Source organism: Dipodomys spectabilis, unplaced genomic scaffold, assembly GCF_019054845.1.
Source record: "Dipodomys spectabilis isolate Male_0828 unplaced genomic scaffold, ASM1905484v1 ptg000118l, whole genome shotgun sequence".
In the NCBI taxonomy this organism is placed as follows: domain Eukaryota; kingdom Metazoa; phylum Chordata; class Mammalia; order Rodentia; family Heteromyidae; genus Dipodomys; species Dipodomys spectabilis.
Genome location: NW_024870795.1, coordinates 2,251,136 through 2,267,857, shown reverse-complemented (window position 1 = coordinate 2,267,857; position 16,722 = coordinate 2,251,136). Strand labels below are relative to the sequence as shown.

The 16,722-nt window shown below is 55.3% G+C and overlaps 1 protein-coding gene across 1 annotated transcript in view; it reads left to right on the top strand.

The window, feature by feature from the left end:
- The window catches only part of Hspg2 (heparan sulfate proteoglycan 2), a 101,537-nt gene that overhangs the window by 64,070 nt on the left and 20,745 nt on the right, over positions 1 to 16,722 (top strand). Inside the window, exons 37-64 of the mRNA XM_042688437.1 lie at positions 1,420 to 1,533; positions 2,763 to 2,890; positions 3,035 to 3,121; positions 5,293 to 5,351; positions 5,488 to 5,655; positions 5,787 to 5,897; positions 6,998 to 7,098; positions 7,186 to 7,366; positions 7,875 to 8,000; positions 8,145 to 8,297; positions 8,374 to 8,516; positions 8,782 to 8,917; positions 8,999 to 9,153; positions 9,352 to 9,499; positions 9,995 to 10,140; positions 10,226 to 10,361; positions 10,731 to 10,882; positions 10,988 to 11,123; positions 11,212 to 11,363; positions 12,415 to 12,550; positions 12,732 to 12,883; positions 13,613 to 13,751; positions 13,856 to 14,007; positions 14,453 to 14,588; positions 14,694 to 14,845; positions 14,964 to 15,102; positions 15,854 to 16,005; positions 16,143 to 16,290. Of these exons, the coding sequence (XP_042544371.1) occupies positions 1,420 to 1,533; positions 2,763 to 2,890; positions 3,035 to 3,121; positions 5,293 to 5,351; positions 5,488 to 5,655; positions 5,787 to 5,897; positions 6,998 to 7,098; positions 7,186 to 7,366; positions 7,875 to 8,000; positions 8,145 to 8,297; positions 8,374 to 8,516; positions 8,782 to 8,917; positions 8,999 to 9,153; positions 9,352 to 9,499; positions 9,995 to 10,140; positions 10,226 to 10,361; positions 10,731 to 10,882; positions 10,988 to 11,123; positions 11,212 to 11,363; positions 12,415 to 12,550; positions 12,732 to 12,883; positions 13,613 to 13,751; positions 13,856 to 14,007; positions 14,453 to 14,588; positions 14,694 to 14,845; positions 14,964 to 15,102; positions 15,854 to 16,005; positions 16,143 to 16,290 (3,838 nt within the window). The remainder of the gene's footprint in view (positions 1 to 1,419; positions 1,534 to 2,762; positions 2,891 to 3,034; positions 3,122 to 5,292; positions 5,352 to 5,487; positions 5,656 to 5,786; positions 5,898 to 6,997; positions 7,099 to 7,185; positions 7,367 to 7,874; positions 8,001 to 8,144; positions 8,298 to 8,373; positions 8,517 to 8,781; positions 8,918 to 8,998; positions 9,154 to 9,351; positions 9,500 to 9,994; positions 10,141 to 10,225; positions 10,362 to 10,730; positions 10,883 to 10,987; positions 11,124 to 11,211; positions 11,364 to 12,414; positions 12,551 to 12,731; positions 12,884 to 13,612; positions 13,752 to 13,855; positions 14,008 to 14,452; positions 14,589 to 14,693; positions 14,846 to 14,963; positions 15,103 to 15,853; positions 16,006 to 16,142; positions 16,291 to 16,722) is intronic.

Genomic DNA, 16,722 nt, shown 5'->3' with positions numbered 1-16,722 from the left:
TCACCTCTATTCAAATACAGCGATGTCAGCAACCTGACTGGCAGGCATTGTCACCACCTGTGATTACTGTCAGAGCTAGTGACCCCTGTACCCCATGCCAGCTCCATGCCATGACACTCACTCCCCCAATAGCCCTGAGTAGCCTAGAGTTATCCCCTCCCTCCAGTAAGAGAGATGTAATCAGTGGTGTAACTGAGAGCACATGGCCAATATGAGGCAGAAATGAATTGGAACCTAGGTCTGCTGCACTCCAGTGTGTCCGAACTATTGGAAGTGTCCCTCCCTCTCCCAAATGTTTGGATCCAGCTTGCATCTTTGGGCTGGCCACAGAGGCAGGGAGACCACACAAACACAGAGGACTCAAGCCCAAGCCACACAGGGGTGTGCTCACAGGGGATCTGCATGCAACAGAGTTACCTACCCTTGGAAAGCCAGTGAGGGCCCTGCTTTAGAAGGCCTGGAGCAGGGAAGACCAGGCTGCTAAGGGAGTACCTTGATCAGAGCTGACCAGAAAAACTTGTCGGCTGGCTGTGGTGTGGTGGCAGGGCAATGAGAGAGAGATGGAGCTGAGGAGCCATCTGCAGAATGAGGGCAATGGGTGGGACAAAAAAGCTGTCATTTGAATGGCCCTTGATAAAGGCGACCAGAGCTACAAGCTCTAGGAGGGCACATAATAGGTGCTCAGCTAACATCTAGAAGTGACTGTCAAGCTGCAGGAAGGGGGACTCCTGCAGGGCCAGGTGGGCATCAGAGAGGCCAGGTGAGAGCGCCTGACCGGGCTCCTGGAGTGTTTTGCACCTGTGCACCTTTTTTGGTTGACACAGAATTTTCAAATCCAAATTCAGAATTTTATGTTCCTTGAGGTTTCAGGAGGGGCACTGGAGGAAGCACAGTCTGGGTGCACATTTCTGCAGCCACGCAGAGGAGACTCATAGCTTCTCATAAAGAAGAGGGAGGGAAGGCCCCCAGTAGTGTCAGGGAGAGACCGCTCATCTCCAGGCTTGGAACCCCTCGGTGCTATGCACTGCTTCTGGCTGGTGAATGAGCACACACAGGACGATCTTCCCCGTATCCATCTCCCCTTCCCAGACCACTTTCCATTAGGTATAAAGTTTCTCTCTATATACGTCTCCCACCAGAACCTTCAGGAACAAAAGCCTGGGCTGGGGAGAAAGGAATCTGCATTGAAGATGAGTTGTTGTTTCCCTGTGCTCAGCCTGCAGGGAGGCATAGACACAGCCAGAGCAAAGATGAAAGATGGGGCACAGAGATGTGGCAAGGAATTGCAGAGCAGAGGAGGGGCCCAGCATGTCCCCTCCAGGAAGCAATGTGGAGTGCTAGACACTGGAGGGAACAGGACAGAGAAGAGGCTGGGTCTGCTGGCTCTGGGTGGGATGCAACCTTCTTCTGTCCCCCCAGGACTGTGCCCCCGGCTACACGCGCACCGGAAGTGGGCTCTACCTTGGCCACTGTGAGCTGTGTGAATGCAACGGCCACTCAGACCTCTGCCACCCAGAGACTGGGGCCTGCTCGGTGAGATGCAAGCAGGGTCCCAGGGATGGGAGGGGACTTGGTAGACAAGAGGCAAGGTCACAGCACCTGGGCCAATAGGCCAGGTCACCGAGGGGCTGTGGGCATGGCAGGGAGGCCAGAGCTATGGAGTGACATCCTTCTTTGCAAAGAAAGCTTTGGTTCTTGCCATTTTTCAGTAGTGACACATACTGTCTATGCAGGAGATAGACTACGGAAGTTTATCAGGCAGGCTTTTTGTTGTTCTAGGGATGAGGGCTTCCTGTGTACTAAAGTAATCATTCTCTTACTGAGCTGTGTCCCCAGCTCAGACTATAGAGATAAATGGAAAGGAAAGTTGCAGTCCTCTATCATCCTGCCACCTTTGGGAGTGACTGTTACTCTCCTGCTCTTCTGGCAAATTTGCTTTGGCAATACTAGGGACAGAACCAAAGGCCTCGTAAAAATATTTATGTTTTTTCCCCCAATCCTGGGGCTTAAATTTAGGGCCTAGGTGCTATCCCTTAGCTTATTTTGCTCAAGGCTAGAACTTTTATCACCACAACTTTACTTCTGGCTTTTTGGTGGTTAAAGGTAAGAGTCTCATAGATGTTCCTGCCTGGGCTGGCTTTGAACCAAACTCCTCAGATCTCAGCCTCCTGAGTAGCTAGAATTCCAGGGGTGAGCCACCAATACCCAGCTTATTTTATTTTAAATCTGAACAGGAGATCATCGTATTTACCAATCAGCTTTACTCACTCATTCATTCACAAACTTCTTTCTACATCAGTACATACTGGTTTATATCAGGACCTGAAGTGGCATGTATAGCCCTCCAGGTGTTTGATAGAGCTGTAGGCTATTAGAATTCATCCTCTGTGACCTTCTGTGAGTATTTCTTTAAGATAAGTTCAGCTGGATGCCAATGGCTCATACCTGTCATCCTAGCCACTCAGGAACCTGAGACCTAAGGCTCACAGTTCAAAGCCAGCCCAGGCAGGAAAGTCCATGAGACTCTTATCTCCAACAAATTACTAGAAAACCAGAAGTGGAGCTGTGGCTCACATGGTAGAGTGCTAGTCTTGAGCACCAAAAGCTCAGGGACAGTGCCCAGACCCCGAGTTTAAGCCTCAGTACCAGTACAGAAAGAAAAAAAAACCATGTAATTTTGTGATCCAAGGACTGTCAAGATGAAAGACTTTTGGCAAATCTTTTCTGGTGGCAGCTAATGTCTGACCCTTTGTGCCCTGCAGCAATGCCAGCACAACACTGCGGGCGAGTTCTGCGAGCTCTGTGCACCTGGTTACTATGGAGATGCTACTGCTGGGACACCTGAGGACTGCCAGCCCTGTGCCTGCCCACTGACCAACCCAGAGAACATGTGAGTGCCCTTGCTCGAGGCCTGAGCACTAACTACTGCTGGAGATGGAGGAACTCTACTGAGGAATGGAGGCTGCTACCTCGGCTCTTGGAGCAGGATGGGAGGGGACTTCCAGTAGCCTGACCTCCCCCTCCACTCCCCTAGGTTCTCCCGCACCTGTGAGAGCTTGGGAGCTGGTGGGTACCGCTGCACAGCCTGCGAACCTGGCTACACCGGCCAGTACTGTGAGCAGTAAGTATACGTACAGGAGTAGGGAGGAATGGTAGACTCCTAGGTGACAGCCCTAGGTGGGTATTAGATTCATGTCATTTGATGTCCCAGACCTTTCCCAGACTCACAGTGCCCTGGGGACACGCCAACCCAAGCTCCTGAGGAGTTGGCATGTATGCTTCATCCAGTGTCATCTCATTCCTCACACCAGTGCTTCCCCTGTAGCTGGACTAAACTTTCTGAATTCTTGGTGTTCAGATCTTGCATGTGCCGTTCCCGTTCTTTCACTTTGTTTTTTTTTGTTGTTGTTGTTTAGTACTCTGTGAATAGCCTGGGCACTGTTCCTTAGTTTTTTTCTGTCAGGACTGGTACTCTACCACTTGAGCCACATCTCCACTTTCAACTTTTTGCTCAGAGATAAGAGTCTCATTGGGGCTGGGAAGGTGGCTCAGTGGTAGAGCGCTTGCCTTGCATGCCTGAGGCCCTGGGTTCCATTCCTCAGCACCACATAAGAAAAAAGCAAAAAGCTGGAAGTGGCGCTGTGTCTCAAGTGGTAGAGTGCTAGCCTTGAGCTGAAGAGCTGAGGGACAGCGCTCAGGCCCAGAGTTCAGGCCCCACCACCGGACCCCCCCCCCAAAAAAAAAAAAAAAAAAGAGTCTCGTGGACTTTCTTGTCTGGGCTGCCTTTGAACCAAGATCTTCAAATCTTAGCATCCTGGGTAGCTAGGATTGCAGGCTGATGCCTGTGCAATTACTGGTGTCTGGCTTAATTGCATGGGATGCTATTCACTCCAAGCTCTTTTCTTCCTGGCTAGCTCCTGCTTCATTGATTCATTTAATACTTGTTTTATTTGGTTTAGTTGTCTTTGTTTTTGTTTTTTAATAATACTGGGAGGGATATATATGCTGGTACTGGGGCTTGAACTCAGGCCTTGCGATCTTGCTCGGCTTTTTTGTTCAAAGCTGAACCACACTTCCATTTCTGGCTTTTTGCTGGTTAATTGGAGGCAAGAATCTCATGGGCTTTCCTGCCTGGGCTGGCTTTGAACCATAATCCTTAGGTCTTAGCCTCCTGGGCAGTTAGAATTTCAGGCATGAGCCACAGGTGCCTGGCTGATACTGGGCTCCATGCTCACTAGGCAGGTGCTCAACTACTTAAGCCACTCCAGCAGCTATTTTTGCTCTGGTTATTTTTGAGATTGAGATTGAGGTCTCACATTTTGCCTAGGCTGGCCTGGATGGCAATCCTTCTTGCGTATGCAGATGACAAGCACACACCACCATCCCCAGCTTTTTCAGTTGAGATTGGGTCTTAAAAACTCAGACGTAAAATACTCAGGCTGGTCTGGAACCACAGTCCTCCCAATCTTAGCTTCCCAAGTAGCTAGGATTGTAGGAACAAGCCACCATACCCAATTTCATTTTGTGTTTTGTTTGTTTGTTTGTGTTGAGACAGTCTTGCATGTCGCTCAGGCTGGCTTTGAACCTCATGCTTCTGCCTCAGCCTCCTAAGTGTTGGGATTACAGGCACGAGCCACCTCACCCCACTCAACACATTTTTAGTGTGTATTCACCATGTGTCAGACAGTGTGCCTCGGCACTGAGATAAAGGGACAAACAAAACAGATCTGTTTCAGTCTTCTGGAGCCTGTAATTGGAAACAAGTCAGGGAGAAAAACTATGATATACGTATCTATTTACAAACAGCATAGTTTCTTTGAAAAAAAAACGCAGCCTTTGAGTGGATACAACAGCCCAAGCGTCCCTTCCTCTGGGAAGCTCCTGGTCTCAGGAATCTGGGTCCTCACAGCCCACATATCTCTCATTTCACACAATGTCTCCATATTGGCTTCCCAGCTACCACGTTCCACAAGACCACAGACTTGGCCATGTTTGTTCTGTTTTTTCCAGCACATAGTGTGGTACCTGCAGCATAGTAGTTGCCTAATAAACACTTGTTGACTGAATGTCTCTCTGGAGAATAAAGGCCTGACCCTTCTTACCCAGCCAATTTACACTCCCATTATAGTCTCCCTGCCCCCTGAAGGCCTGAGTTGGGGACCAGAGTTCTTCCAAAGCCCTCCACTTCCACCCCACAGTGGGTAGTGAGCTGAGCTTCCAGCTCCCCAAGTTCACTGTTCAGCTCTGGGTCCCTTGGGACTTTGACAGAGCTAATCTTCTTCCTCCTGACAGGTGTGCCCCAGGTTATGTGGGTAACCCCAATGTGCAGGGGGGGCGCTGTTTGCCTGAAGGTGAGTGGGGTCCTGACGTGGGGTGAGGGTGGTGTGCCACACAGGGAACCCCAGGATTTGGGGGAGATGGGGCTGTCTTTGGGAGGGCTGCATGCAGGGACCTCCTGCCTAAATGCCAATCCTTCCCCCACCCCAGCAGACGAAGCCCCACTGGTTGTCCAGGTCCATCCTACTCGGAGTGTGGTACCCCAAGGTGGCCCCCACTCCCTGCGGTGCAAAGTCACTGGGAGCCCTCCCCACTACTTCTACTGGTCCAGGGAAGATGGACGCCCTATGCCCAGCAGCGCCCAACAGCGGCATCAAGGTACCCACAGCCCCAGGCTTCTCAGGCTCAGGCATCACCTGGTGATGGCCATGCCCAGTCCTTTCCCTGCATCTGGGGCTGGGTAGAAGAAGGGACGTGGGCACTGATGAGCTACCCTCCCCATCTACCAGGCTCGGAGCTCCACTTCCCCAACGTGCAGCCCTCTGATGCTGGTGTCTACATCTGTACCTGCCGGAACCTCCACCACACTAGCAACAGCCGGGCAGAGCTTCTGGTCTCTGGTGAGCCCCACGCCCCCGCCCCACCATGGGCCTGCCTAAGCTGGGCTACAGCACAGTCCTAAGCCAGGGTACATTCATCTGTGAAGGAAGGGGAGGTTGCAGTATGAAGACAGCAGCCACACAGCTGGGCAGAGGTGATCTGTTTTAGAGAAGAATGGGTAGGTCTTTGTAGTCACTGAGGGTAAGAGACAGGGATGCTGCCTGGAGCCTAGGTTCTAGAGCTGTGGGAATAGGGTGTTGTTTACTGAGGTGAGAAAGGTGTCAGTTTGAAGTTGTCTTCCTGTGGGCTTCCCCCAAGCTAAATCTGAGACAGGATTTGTGAGCAAGAAGCTCAAGGGGAGTGTGGGGAGATCCGGCTTGGAAGGCAGATGTAGAAGAATTGAGGCCCAAGGCTGACCTGGGTAAAAGCATGAGTTTCTATTGGAAAAATAAAAGCAACAGTGAATGGCTAGACGCATGGCTCAAAGGGCCTGAAGCCCTGAGTTAACCCCAGTGACTCTAAAATAAAAAGCTCAGGGAAGGGAAGCAGGCCTAGGAAGAAAAGGTACCTAATAAAAGGGGAAGGGAGACTATTATCAGCCAGACTGCTGGTAGGTCAGGCCTGTAATCCTAGCTACTCAGGAGGCTGAGATCTGAGGATCACAGTTTGAAGCCAGCCCAGGCAGGAAAGTCCATGAGACTCTAATGTTCACCAGAAAACCAGAAGTGGCACTGTGGCTCAAAGTGGTAGAGTGCTAGCCTTGAGGGGGAAAGCTCAGGGACAGCACTCTGGCTCTGAGTGCAAGCCCCAAGACAAAAAATAAATAAAAAATGAATATATATATATGTATATATATATATAAATTATTGACTTGAAGATCAATGAAGCAGTAGGAAAGATGAGGCTGACAGTCACTTTCAGAAAAGGAAACTTCTGGAACATACCTGTCTGTGAAGGAGAGTGATCCCATAGCAAGGGAGAGAAGAGATGGGTGCAGCCCTCGGCTCTCAGCAGTGCCGGTTGGAGCAGGGGTGGGCAGGCGGAGGTGACAGAGAAAGAACACAGCCGCAAGACAGGGACCTGGCCAACCCCTGCTCAGGAGGGGCTTCCTGTCCCACAGAGGCTCCCAGCAAGCCCATCACGGTGACTGTGGAGGAGCCACGGAGCCAGAGTGTGCGCCCCGGAGCCGACGTCACCTTTGTCTGCACAGCCAAGAGCAAGGTGGGTGGGCACAGAGGGGACGGGGAGTCCATATCCTGGGATCTCAGAGCCCGCACACACGTCTCAGCCTGCCCCCTTGCCTTGCAGTCCCCAGCCTATACCCTGGTGTGGACCCGCCTGCACAATGAGAAGCTGCCCTCCCGGGCCATGGACTTCAACGGCATCCTCACCATTCGCAACGTGCAGCCGAGTGACGCAGGCACCTACACATGCACCGGCTCCAACATGTTTGCCATGGACCTGGGGACGGCCACTCTGCACGTACAAGGCACGTCTCATCACTATCTGACCCTCCATGACCCATCGTTTCTAACGCACTGGGGTGTTTCTGGGCTCCTACAGCGGGCCAGGTCCTGGTTTAGGCTCTGAGAAAGCAAGGAACAGAAGGACAAACACTATCTCAGCCCTCCTCAGAACCTCTGGGTGATCTCAGCCCTGGAGGCAGCACATGCAAAGTCCCTGGGGCCAGGAACATGTTGATGTCTTTAAGGGAAAGCAAAACCAACCTGGCTTTGCAAAAGGTACATGAGGACTGGAAGGTACTGCAGAGATATCTACTTGTGATAGAGAAGAGTAGGGAGTTGGGATTTTCTTTTCAGCAATAGGCAGCACAGGCAGGTCTCTAGTAGGGAAGCAGCGAGGTCATTACTGTTTGAAAAACTCCCTGTGGCTATAGTACAGGCAGATGGCCACCAGGGATAGAGTAGAAGCAGAGTGGCAAGGAGGCTGTAGTTGTGGATCATGCAACATGTCTTCTTTTCTCCCCTCCTTCTCAGCCTCTGGCACCTTATCTGCCCCTGTGGTCTCCATCAGCCCGCCCCAGCTCACAGTGCAGCCTGGGCAGTTGGCTGAGTTCCGCTGCAGCGCCACAGGGAACCCCCCGCCCACCCTGGAGTGGTCAGGTGAGGCAGAGATGACAGCAACCTTCAGGGGCTGGGCTCCTCTGCCAGGGCAGGGCAAGGCCATGGGGTTAACTGCCACCGGGGAAGGGAGGTTCCCGAGCCGGGCCAGCCCCAGCAGCTGCTCACTGCATGTGTCCATTCCAGGAGGCCCTGGGGGCCAGCTACCTCAGAAGGCTCAGATCCACGGTGGCATCCTGCGCCTGCCTGCCGTCGAGCCCTCAGATCAGAGCCAGTACCTGTGCCGAGCCCACAGCAGTGCTGGACAGCACGTGGCCAGAGCCCTGCTTCAGGTGCAAGGTGAGAGGGCCAGGCCGAGGCAGGGGCTGGGGCCTGTGGGCACGCCTGAGGCGATTCTCATCAGGTTCTGTCGCAGGTGGCAGCGGACCCAGGGTCCAGGTGAGCCCAGAGAGGACTCAGGTGACTGAGGGCCGCACAGTCAGGCTGTACTGCAGAGTGTTAGGTGTGCCCAGCACCAGCATCACCTGGAGAAAGGAAGGGGGCAGCCTGCCTCCACAGGTGAGAGAATGGAGCCCCGCAGGTCCCCAGGCTCGCCCAGCCCAGCCCCTGCCTCACCTCCCACTCCACCTGCCCCGCTCCTCTCCGGCTCCCGGGCCCTGCACCCAGCAGGTTGTCCTGCCCATCTCTTCACTGGTTCCGTGGTTCTCAGGGCCCTACTGGGCCTTGATCTCAGCTCTGTCCCTGCCCCTTTCACATTGGCACCCTCTGCCGAGCTCACGTGGCCAGGCTCTATGCCATGTAACTGACCCTCTCCATCTACCAGGCCCGCTCTGAACACACAGACATCGCCACGCTGATCATCCCAGCCGTGGCGCTCGCTGACGCTGGCTTCTACCTCTGCGTGGCCACCAGCCCCACAGGCACTTCCCAGGCACGCATCCAGGTGGTCGTCTTGTCAGGTACAGGGGACTCAGGGGCCACAGGCAAGGGAAGGATGAACCCCTGTTCTCTGGCGTCCACTCACCTCCCTGTGGTCACAGCCTCAGGTGCCAGCACCTTGCCAGTGAGGATTGAGTCTTCCTCGCCATCAGTGACTGAAGGGCAGACCCTGGACCTGAACTGTGCAGTGACGGGGTTGGCCCACACCCAGATCACGTGGTACAAGCGAGGGGGCAGCCTGCCTCCCCACGCCCAGGTAGGAGACCCCCAAAATATGGAGCAAGGGGGTTGGGGGCTCCTGCAGCCCAGCACTCCCCAGCAAAGGGCCAGGGCTGTCTCCCCTACCTCCAGTGCTCTCAGTGGCTCAGAGTTTGATGACTGCATCGTCCAGATCTAAGGACAACAGAGTCCAGCCTCGTTTCTGTTTTCTCTTCCCCCCCATCCTACCACGCAGGTCCATGGCTCCCGGCTGCGGCTCCCCCAGGTCTCCCCAGCTGACTCTGGAGACTACGTGTGCCGCGTGGAGAGTGAATTGGGCCCCAAGGAGGCTTCCATTGTCGTCTCCGTCCTCAGCACCCCCTCAGGCCCCAGCCACACCCTAGGTGAGGAGCCAGGTTGAGTCCTGGGGTCTCCCCGCTGTGGGGAGGACATCCATGGTCCTCAGTGGCCCAGGGCAGGCTGTGGTCCCGCACCATGGGCTCGGGGAGTGGAGGCTAGGCTGGACGGGGTTCTGGCTGGCCTGGAACTGGCCTGGGGTCACATCCTGACACAGGGCTTTGTCAGCCTCACTTCCCTTATCTGTGAAAGGGAGACCACACTGCCTGTAGTGTGGTGGTGATGCACACAGAAACACATGTTGGGGCCCCTGAGAAAAGGTGGGGTTGAGCCCAGCCTGGCAGGGGGGGGTTCTGGCCTCTGTATCTCTTGTCTCTCGGGGCATGGAGGGCGTGGAGCCCAAGTTAGAGGGGGTCGAGAAGGATGCCCCTTGGCTCCATGCGGAGGCAGAAGAGTATGTTCCAGCCGAGACCTCCCCAGCTGTGGCCTGGGGGCCACTGCCCAAGGCTGTCCAAGCCCTTGACCAACCCCTCTGTGCCCAGCCACTGGCAGCACCCAGCCCATCCGCATCGAGTCCTCGTCCTCCCATGTGGCGGAGGGACAGACTCTGGATCTGAACTGCAAAGTGCCTAGACAAGCCCGGGTCACATGGCGCAAGCGTGGAGGCAGCCTCCCGGCCCGGCACCAGGTACAGCAGCCCCCAGGGCCAGCCTGCTGGAGGGGCTGGGGGGGGGCCGCTCCAGCACCCTCCAACCTTCCTTCTTCGCAAACAGACCCACGGCTCCCTGCTGCGGCTGCACCAGGTGTCCCCAGCTGACTCTGGCGAGTACGTGTGCCATGTGACCCTCGGCTCAGAGCACACGGAGACCTCTGTCCTGGTCACCATTGAGCCCTCCGGCTCCATCCCTGGTGAGCAGCCCCAGTAACAGGGAAAGTGGAGGAAGCCAAGAGCCTTCTGGGAGTGAAGCCTGGGTGCCTGCCACTGCCTGCATGGGGAGGAGGCCACCGTGGCACTGGCTGCAGGGCTCTGCCCAGGTCTACCCCCTGTCTTTGGCCATGGCATTCTCGTCTCTGCCCCTGCCTCATCCTCTCGTGGCCTTACTACCTCCTCTCATTCACTCCCTTGCTCGCCACCCCCCCACCCTGGCCTCTGTCAGTAATGGAGCCAAGCCAGGACTCCAGGCTGAGGCTCCCAGACCACACAGCTGACACAGCTCCAAGTGGGTAGTTTGTGTTCTCTCCCAGGAGTCTCCACTACCTTCTCCCTTGTCCCCACAGTCCCAGGACCGGTCCCCCCTGTCAGGATCGAGTCTTCCTCCTCCACGGTAGCTGAAGGGCAGACCCTGGATCTCAGCTGTGTGGTGGCGGGACAGGCCCATGCGCAGGTCACGTGGTACAAGCGTGGAGGAAGCCTTCCTGCCCGGCACCAGGTACTCGGCACCTGGAACATGGGACAGTGCACAGGTGGTGGGAAAGGCCGTGGGACATCTGCTGAGCTCCGGAAGTCCCCTCACCCACCTATCCCCACTGCGCAGGTCCGCGGCTCCCGCCTGTACATCTTCCAGGCCTCCCCCGTGGATGCAGGAGAGTACGTCTGCCGGGCCAGCAATGGCCAGGAGGCCTCCATCACAGTCACAGTGACTGGCACCCAGGGGGCCAACTTTGCCTACCGTGAGTGGCCACCAGACGAGGGTGTGGAAGGAATTGAGGCAGGAGTGGCCTTGACAAACTGGAGTCACCATGACCTCTTATCTCCCAGCCCCAGGCAGCACCCAGCCCATCCGCATCGAGCCGTCCTCCTCCCACGTGGCCGAGGGGCAGACGCTGGACCTGAACTGTGTGCTGCCAGGACAGGCTCATGCACAAGTCACATGGCAGAAGCGCGGGGGCAGCCTGCCCACCCGGCACCAGGTACAGGCAAGAGGGTGGAAGGGCCTAGAAGAAGAGGAAGGGGTTAGTTGATGGAGAGAGCTGGAGGCTGCTCTGAGACAGAGGCCTGGGGCCCCATGGCACAGGTGCAGGGTGCAGTGGTTGGAAGCCAAAGGCCAGGCCAGGCCAGCCCAGGGGGAATCTCTGTGTCTCTACTTAGTAGCATGTGACCTCAGACAAGTTACTTAACCTCTCTGTGCTGTTCTTTCTCCATCTATGAAGCAATAATAGTAGTCCTTACTTCGTAGAATTGTCTTCAGGATCACATTAAGTGACCTATTTGCAAAACATTCAGAACTCAGCATGTGGGGAGTGCTGGGAGCCATTATCACAGTACACAGAATTTTATAGAATTTAGGATTCTGCCAGCTTCTGGCTGTGCAACTGATTCGTGAAACTCTAAGGGAAATATCCCATGGGTTTATAATGATCAGAGTAGGCACTGGAGATGAACCTTCCTTTACGACCTTAGCTTGTGTGCAACCTGTGAGCCTACACAAGCCTCTAATCCCAGCCTCTTGGGAAATGGTGATGGAGGACCACAGTTCAAAGCAGCAGGGACAAAAAGTTCTCTAGACTCCATCTCAATTGATGGCTGGGTACTGTAGCGCATACCTCTTATCCCAGCTACAAGGGAAGCATGATGGCTGGGCACAGTGGTATGCACCTGTCAGGTCCAGTGACGGGAACGTACTAGTAGGAAGGTCACAGCCCAGTCTGGCCTGGGCAGAAAATGAGACCCTACCTCAAAAGAAACCAATGCAAAAAGGGCTGGACATGCCTCAGGGGTGGAGCACTGGGCTAGGAAACCTGACGCCCCGAGTACCACCAAAAACACCATGTGAGCCCAGGGCTCGTCCTGTGCCCCCATCTTCTGAGACAAGACACCACCCTCTGCCCCACTGCTAAGCAAGACAGAGAAGCCAGTCTGTCACTGATGGCCAGGCCCCAGAGCTCCAGGTGTAGCAGGTGGCAGGTTCCAGGTATGGGGGCCCGGGAAGGATCCCCCTGACCTCACCCTCCATCTGCCCAGACCCATGGCTCCCTGCTGAGGCTCTACCAGGTGTCCCCTGCTGACTCGGGCGAGTATGTGTGCCGGGTGGAGGGCAGCTCCACGCCTCTGGAGACCTCTGTCCTTGTCAACATTGTACCCGAGGACTCTGTGCCTGGTGAGTAGCACTGGGGAAGCAGTCAGGGCTGCGGTCACCCAGGGAAGGGTCCCCCCTCCAACCATGGCAGGACCAGGAGGCCAAGCCTCAGCCCACGCTTCCCAAGAGACTACTGTCACCTGTCCCCACCCATGTGTGTGAGCCTCCTGAGGGGTACTGACCCTCTTCTCTCTGTCACCAGCACTTGGAGTTACCCCTACAGTCCGGATTGAGTCGTCTTCCTCACATGTGGCTGAAGGGCAGACCCTGGATCTGAACTGCCTCGTTAACGGGCAGGCCCATGCCCAGGTCACATGGCACAAGCGAGGGGGCAGCCTTCCCGCCCGACACCAGGTAGGAGGTGGGGAATGAAAGAGGGTCCAAAAGAGCCTGCTAACTACGGAATAAAGAATAGGGATTTGGGGCTGGGAAGATGGCTCCGCGGTAGAGTGCTTGCCTTACATGCATGAGGGTTCGATTCCTCAGCACCATCTAAGCAGAAAGCCAGGGCTCAGTGGCAAAGCGCTTGCCTAGCGAGTGCAACGTCCTGGGTTCCATCCCCACTACCAAAAAAAGAAAAGACAGGAAAAAAAGAAAGAAAGAAAGAAAAAGCTGGAAGTAGCATTGTGGCTCAAGTGGTAGAGCCCTAGCCTTGAGCTGAAGAGCTGAGGGACAGCGCCCCGGCCCAGAATTCAGCCCCCATGATTGAAAAAAAAAAAAAAACAATAGAGGTTTTGAGTTCAAGCATATTCAAGTTCAGATACTATTCTCTCCCACTTGGCCTGCTATGTGGCCTTAGGCCAGTTGCTTGACTTCTCTGAACCTTGAGGTCATCTGTCAGATGGGCTCACACTGCCTGCTTCACCTACTCTGTAGCATGTCAGCAGATGCTCGTGTCAGGTCTTAGCAGTCCCTAGGATAGGTCACGTGGCAGGCTCCATCTTGCCCCAACTCTGGGGCTCTGGGGTTGAAGAGTTATGAATGGACCTTCTCCCTATCAGGCTCCAGCTGGCTGTGTGGGGAGGGACCAGAGCTGAATGTGAGTGCCAGCTGAGTTTGCCATCTCTGTCCTGTCCTGTCCAGGTGCTTGGCTCAAGGCTGCGGCTGCCCCAGGTGACCCCAGCTGACTCTGGGGAGTATGTGTGCCGTGTGGCCAGTGGCTCAGGTACCCAGGAAGCCTCAGTCCTTGTCACCATTCAACAGCGCCTCAGACCCTTCCACAGTGAGTGTTCTGGGGATTGTGGCAAATGGTGGGTGGGAGCTGCTGGGCCCAGCACCATCTTCAGCAGTACCTATACCTTACTTTCCATCTTACCTGCCCCCCAGCCCAGAGCATGGTGTACCCTGTCCGTATCGAGTCCTCTTCGGCCTCGCTGGCCAATGGGCACACCCTGGACCTCAATTGTGTGGTTGCCAGCCACACACCCCACACCATCACCTGGTATAAGCGTGGGGGAAGCTTACCCAGCCGGCACCAGGTAGGAGCCAGCGGGCTGGAGGACACTGGCCCTGGTGGGAGGTCCAGGGTGGTGCCAGACCTTGTTCCGTGCTTGCTCAGTCCACCCGCAAACACTGGGCACCCTTGATGGATAGGCCTGAATCCCACCGAGGATACAGTTATATCCTGTGCACCTCAGCTGGGTGCCCTCGCCTGTTGTCCCTGAGAGGACATGCCCTGGGCCTGGTGCTGCTGTCCCAAGTGAAGAGAGCCAGACATGTTGAATATGACAGCAAGCGCGCATAGGGTCAGCAAGGGTGTGGAAGGGTCCTGGGTTGGAGGACGATCAAAGACTCCATCCAGAGATCCAGGCACAGGCCACACACCATGCCAGGAGCCTGAAGGGAAGCATTAGGGCCACCAGGGGGCACTGAGCACCAGGCCTCCGAGCCTTGGCCCCACCCACTACCACATGCTCCCTCCAGATCGTGGGCTCCCGGCTACGGATCCCTCAGGTGACCCCAGCTGACTCAGGAGAGTATGTGTGTCATGTCAGTAATGGTGCTGGCTCCCAGGAGACCTCGCTTATTGTCACCATCCAAGGCAGTGGCTCCGTGCACGGTGAGTGTGAGGGCAGACCTGCGGCCCACAGGTGTGGGAGGAGACCGCAGCCCCAAGTACCATCAGCTGACTTGGGCTGTCTGTCCTTTCCCCCTTGGTGCCCAGTGCCCAGTGTGTCCCCACCCATCAGGATTGAGTCCTCCTCCTCCACGGTGCTGGAGGGAGACACCTTGGATTTGAACTGCGTGGTGGCAGGGCAGACCCAGGCTACCATCACCTGGTTCAAGCGAGGGGGCAGCCTGCCTGCCAGACACCAGGTAGGGGTTAGAGCTGGGTAGTGGGGCTCCTTGTGCCCTGCGTGCCTCAGCAGACGGGGTGTTGGCACACAGAAAGCAGCCCTGACCAGGCTCTTCCCCCTTCCCTATCTGTCCCCAGGCCCATGGCTCCCGCCTGCGGCTACACCAGATGTCTGTGGCGGACTCTGGGGAGTACGTGTGTCGCGCCAACAACAACATCGAAGCCCAGGAGACCTCCATTGTGGTTACGGTCTCCCCCAGAACCAGCAACCCCTCTGGTGAGTCTGACCCTGGGAACACCAGAGTCCTTGAGTTAGAACCTGCAGACCTTGGCTGATGGTCACAGCAAGACCTCTGCAAAATGGACCTAAGTTCAATATCTTGCCTGAACCACTAAGGCACTGAGCAAGTTACTCTGCCCTTCCCTACCTCGGGCTCCAAGTAAGTAAAATGGAAGTAGTATTCCTACCTGCCTCACCAAGCGCCACTAGCCTTGTGAAGCAATTGAAATAAGCACTAAAATTCCATCTCTAACTGTTCAAATGTTCAAGAGCCCCAGGTAATTGTGCCCTGTCTTAGATGATGTAGAAGAGGACATTTCTGGATGGGGCACCAGTGGCTCTTGCTTCTAATCCCAGCCACTCAGGAGGCTTAGATATGAAGCCAACCTGGTCAGGAAAGAGACTCATCTCCAATTAACCAGTAAAAAAGCAAACACAAAAAAACAGAAGTAGAGCTGTGGCTCAAGTGGTAGGACACTAGCCTTGAGCAACAAAAGCTAAGGACTATGCCAGGCCCTAAATTCAAGTGCCAATACTGGCATTTAAATAAAAGGGACATTAATACCAAGTGTACAGATTTATGAGGGCTTAATGTCTTAGTGCACATAAATCTCAATAAAGTACTTGACACACTGTTAGCACCTAATAAGTGCTAATTTTAACTATTTCTGGCATGTGGGGTTTACCGGCCTCATTCCTAACCCAATCTAACTGTGGTCAAGCCATGACTTACTGCCTGTGTCCCTAGGCCCCGGAGCGGCTGTACCTATCAGAATTGAGTCATCATCTTCACACGTGGCTGAAGGGCAGACGTTGGATCTGAACTGTGTGGTCCCTGGTCACGCCCATGCCCAGGTCACGTGGCACAAGCGTGGCGGCAGCCTCCCTGCTCACCATCAGGTATGGCAGAAAGGAAACGGGAGAACTGCTAGCCCGGGGCTCTCGAGGGAGGCCTGGGATCCCCAATGGAATGCCATGCCTACCTGCATTGGAGTGGCATCTTATACTGCTCCTCCCTGTCTTTTCTACCCTGTCAGGCCCACGGCTCAAGGCTGCGGCTGTACCAGGTGTCCCCGGACGACTCCGGCGAGTACACGTGCCGCGTGCTAGGCAGCTCTGGCCCTCTGGAAGCTTCCGTCCTGGTCTCTATCGAACCCTCTGGCTCTAGCACTGTCCATGTCCCTGGTGAGGGTCCCTGTGTGGGGCTGGGAGACTGGAGGAGGGAAGAAGGGAGGGAAGCAATGGCAGAGCTGGAAATGCTTAGGTAGGTAGAGACAGCAGCCCCTTGGGTCCCAGACCCCCTCCTCCTACATGCCCTTGTCCCAGGATGGAGGGACCTGGCCATGTGGGCTGGCTCCTGCCCAACTCAGAGGTGTCACCTAAGGGACTTGGCCCTCTCTCTGCTGTCCTCAGTTGCAAAGGGAGAGCAGAGTGCTTGCCTCTAGGGATAATTGTCTGAGTTCCCTGGAGTCTGGGGTGTGTGCCTCAGTGGTCACAGTAGCGTGTGAGAAACAAACATTGCTATAATGGAACTACATGTTTAGTAGATCGATAGAAGGGAAGTGTGTAGGAATTAGAACATGGAGGGCCACGCCACAGGAATAGGCCCTGTTCTGC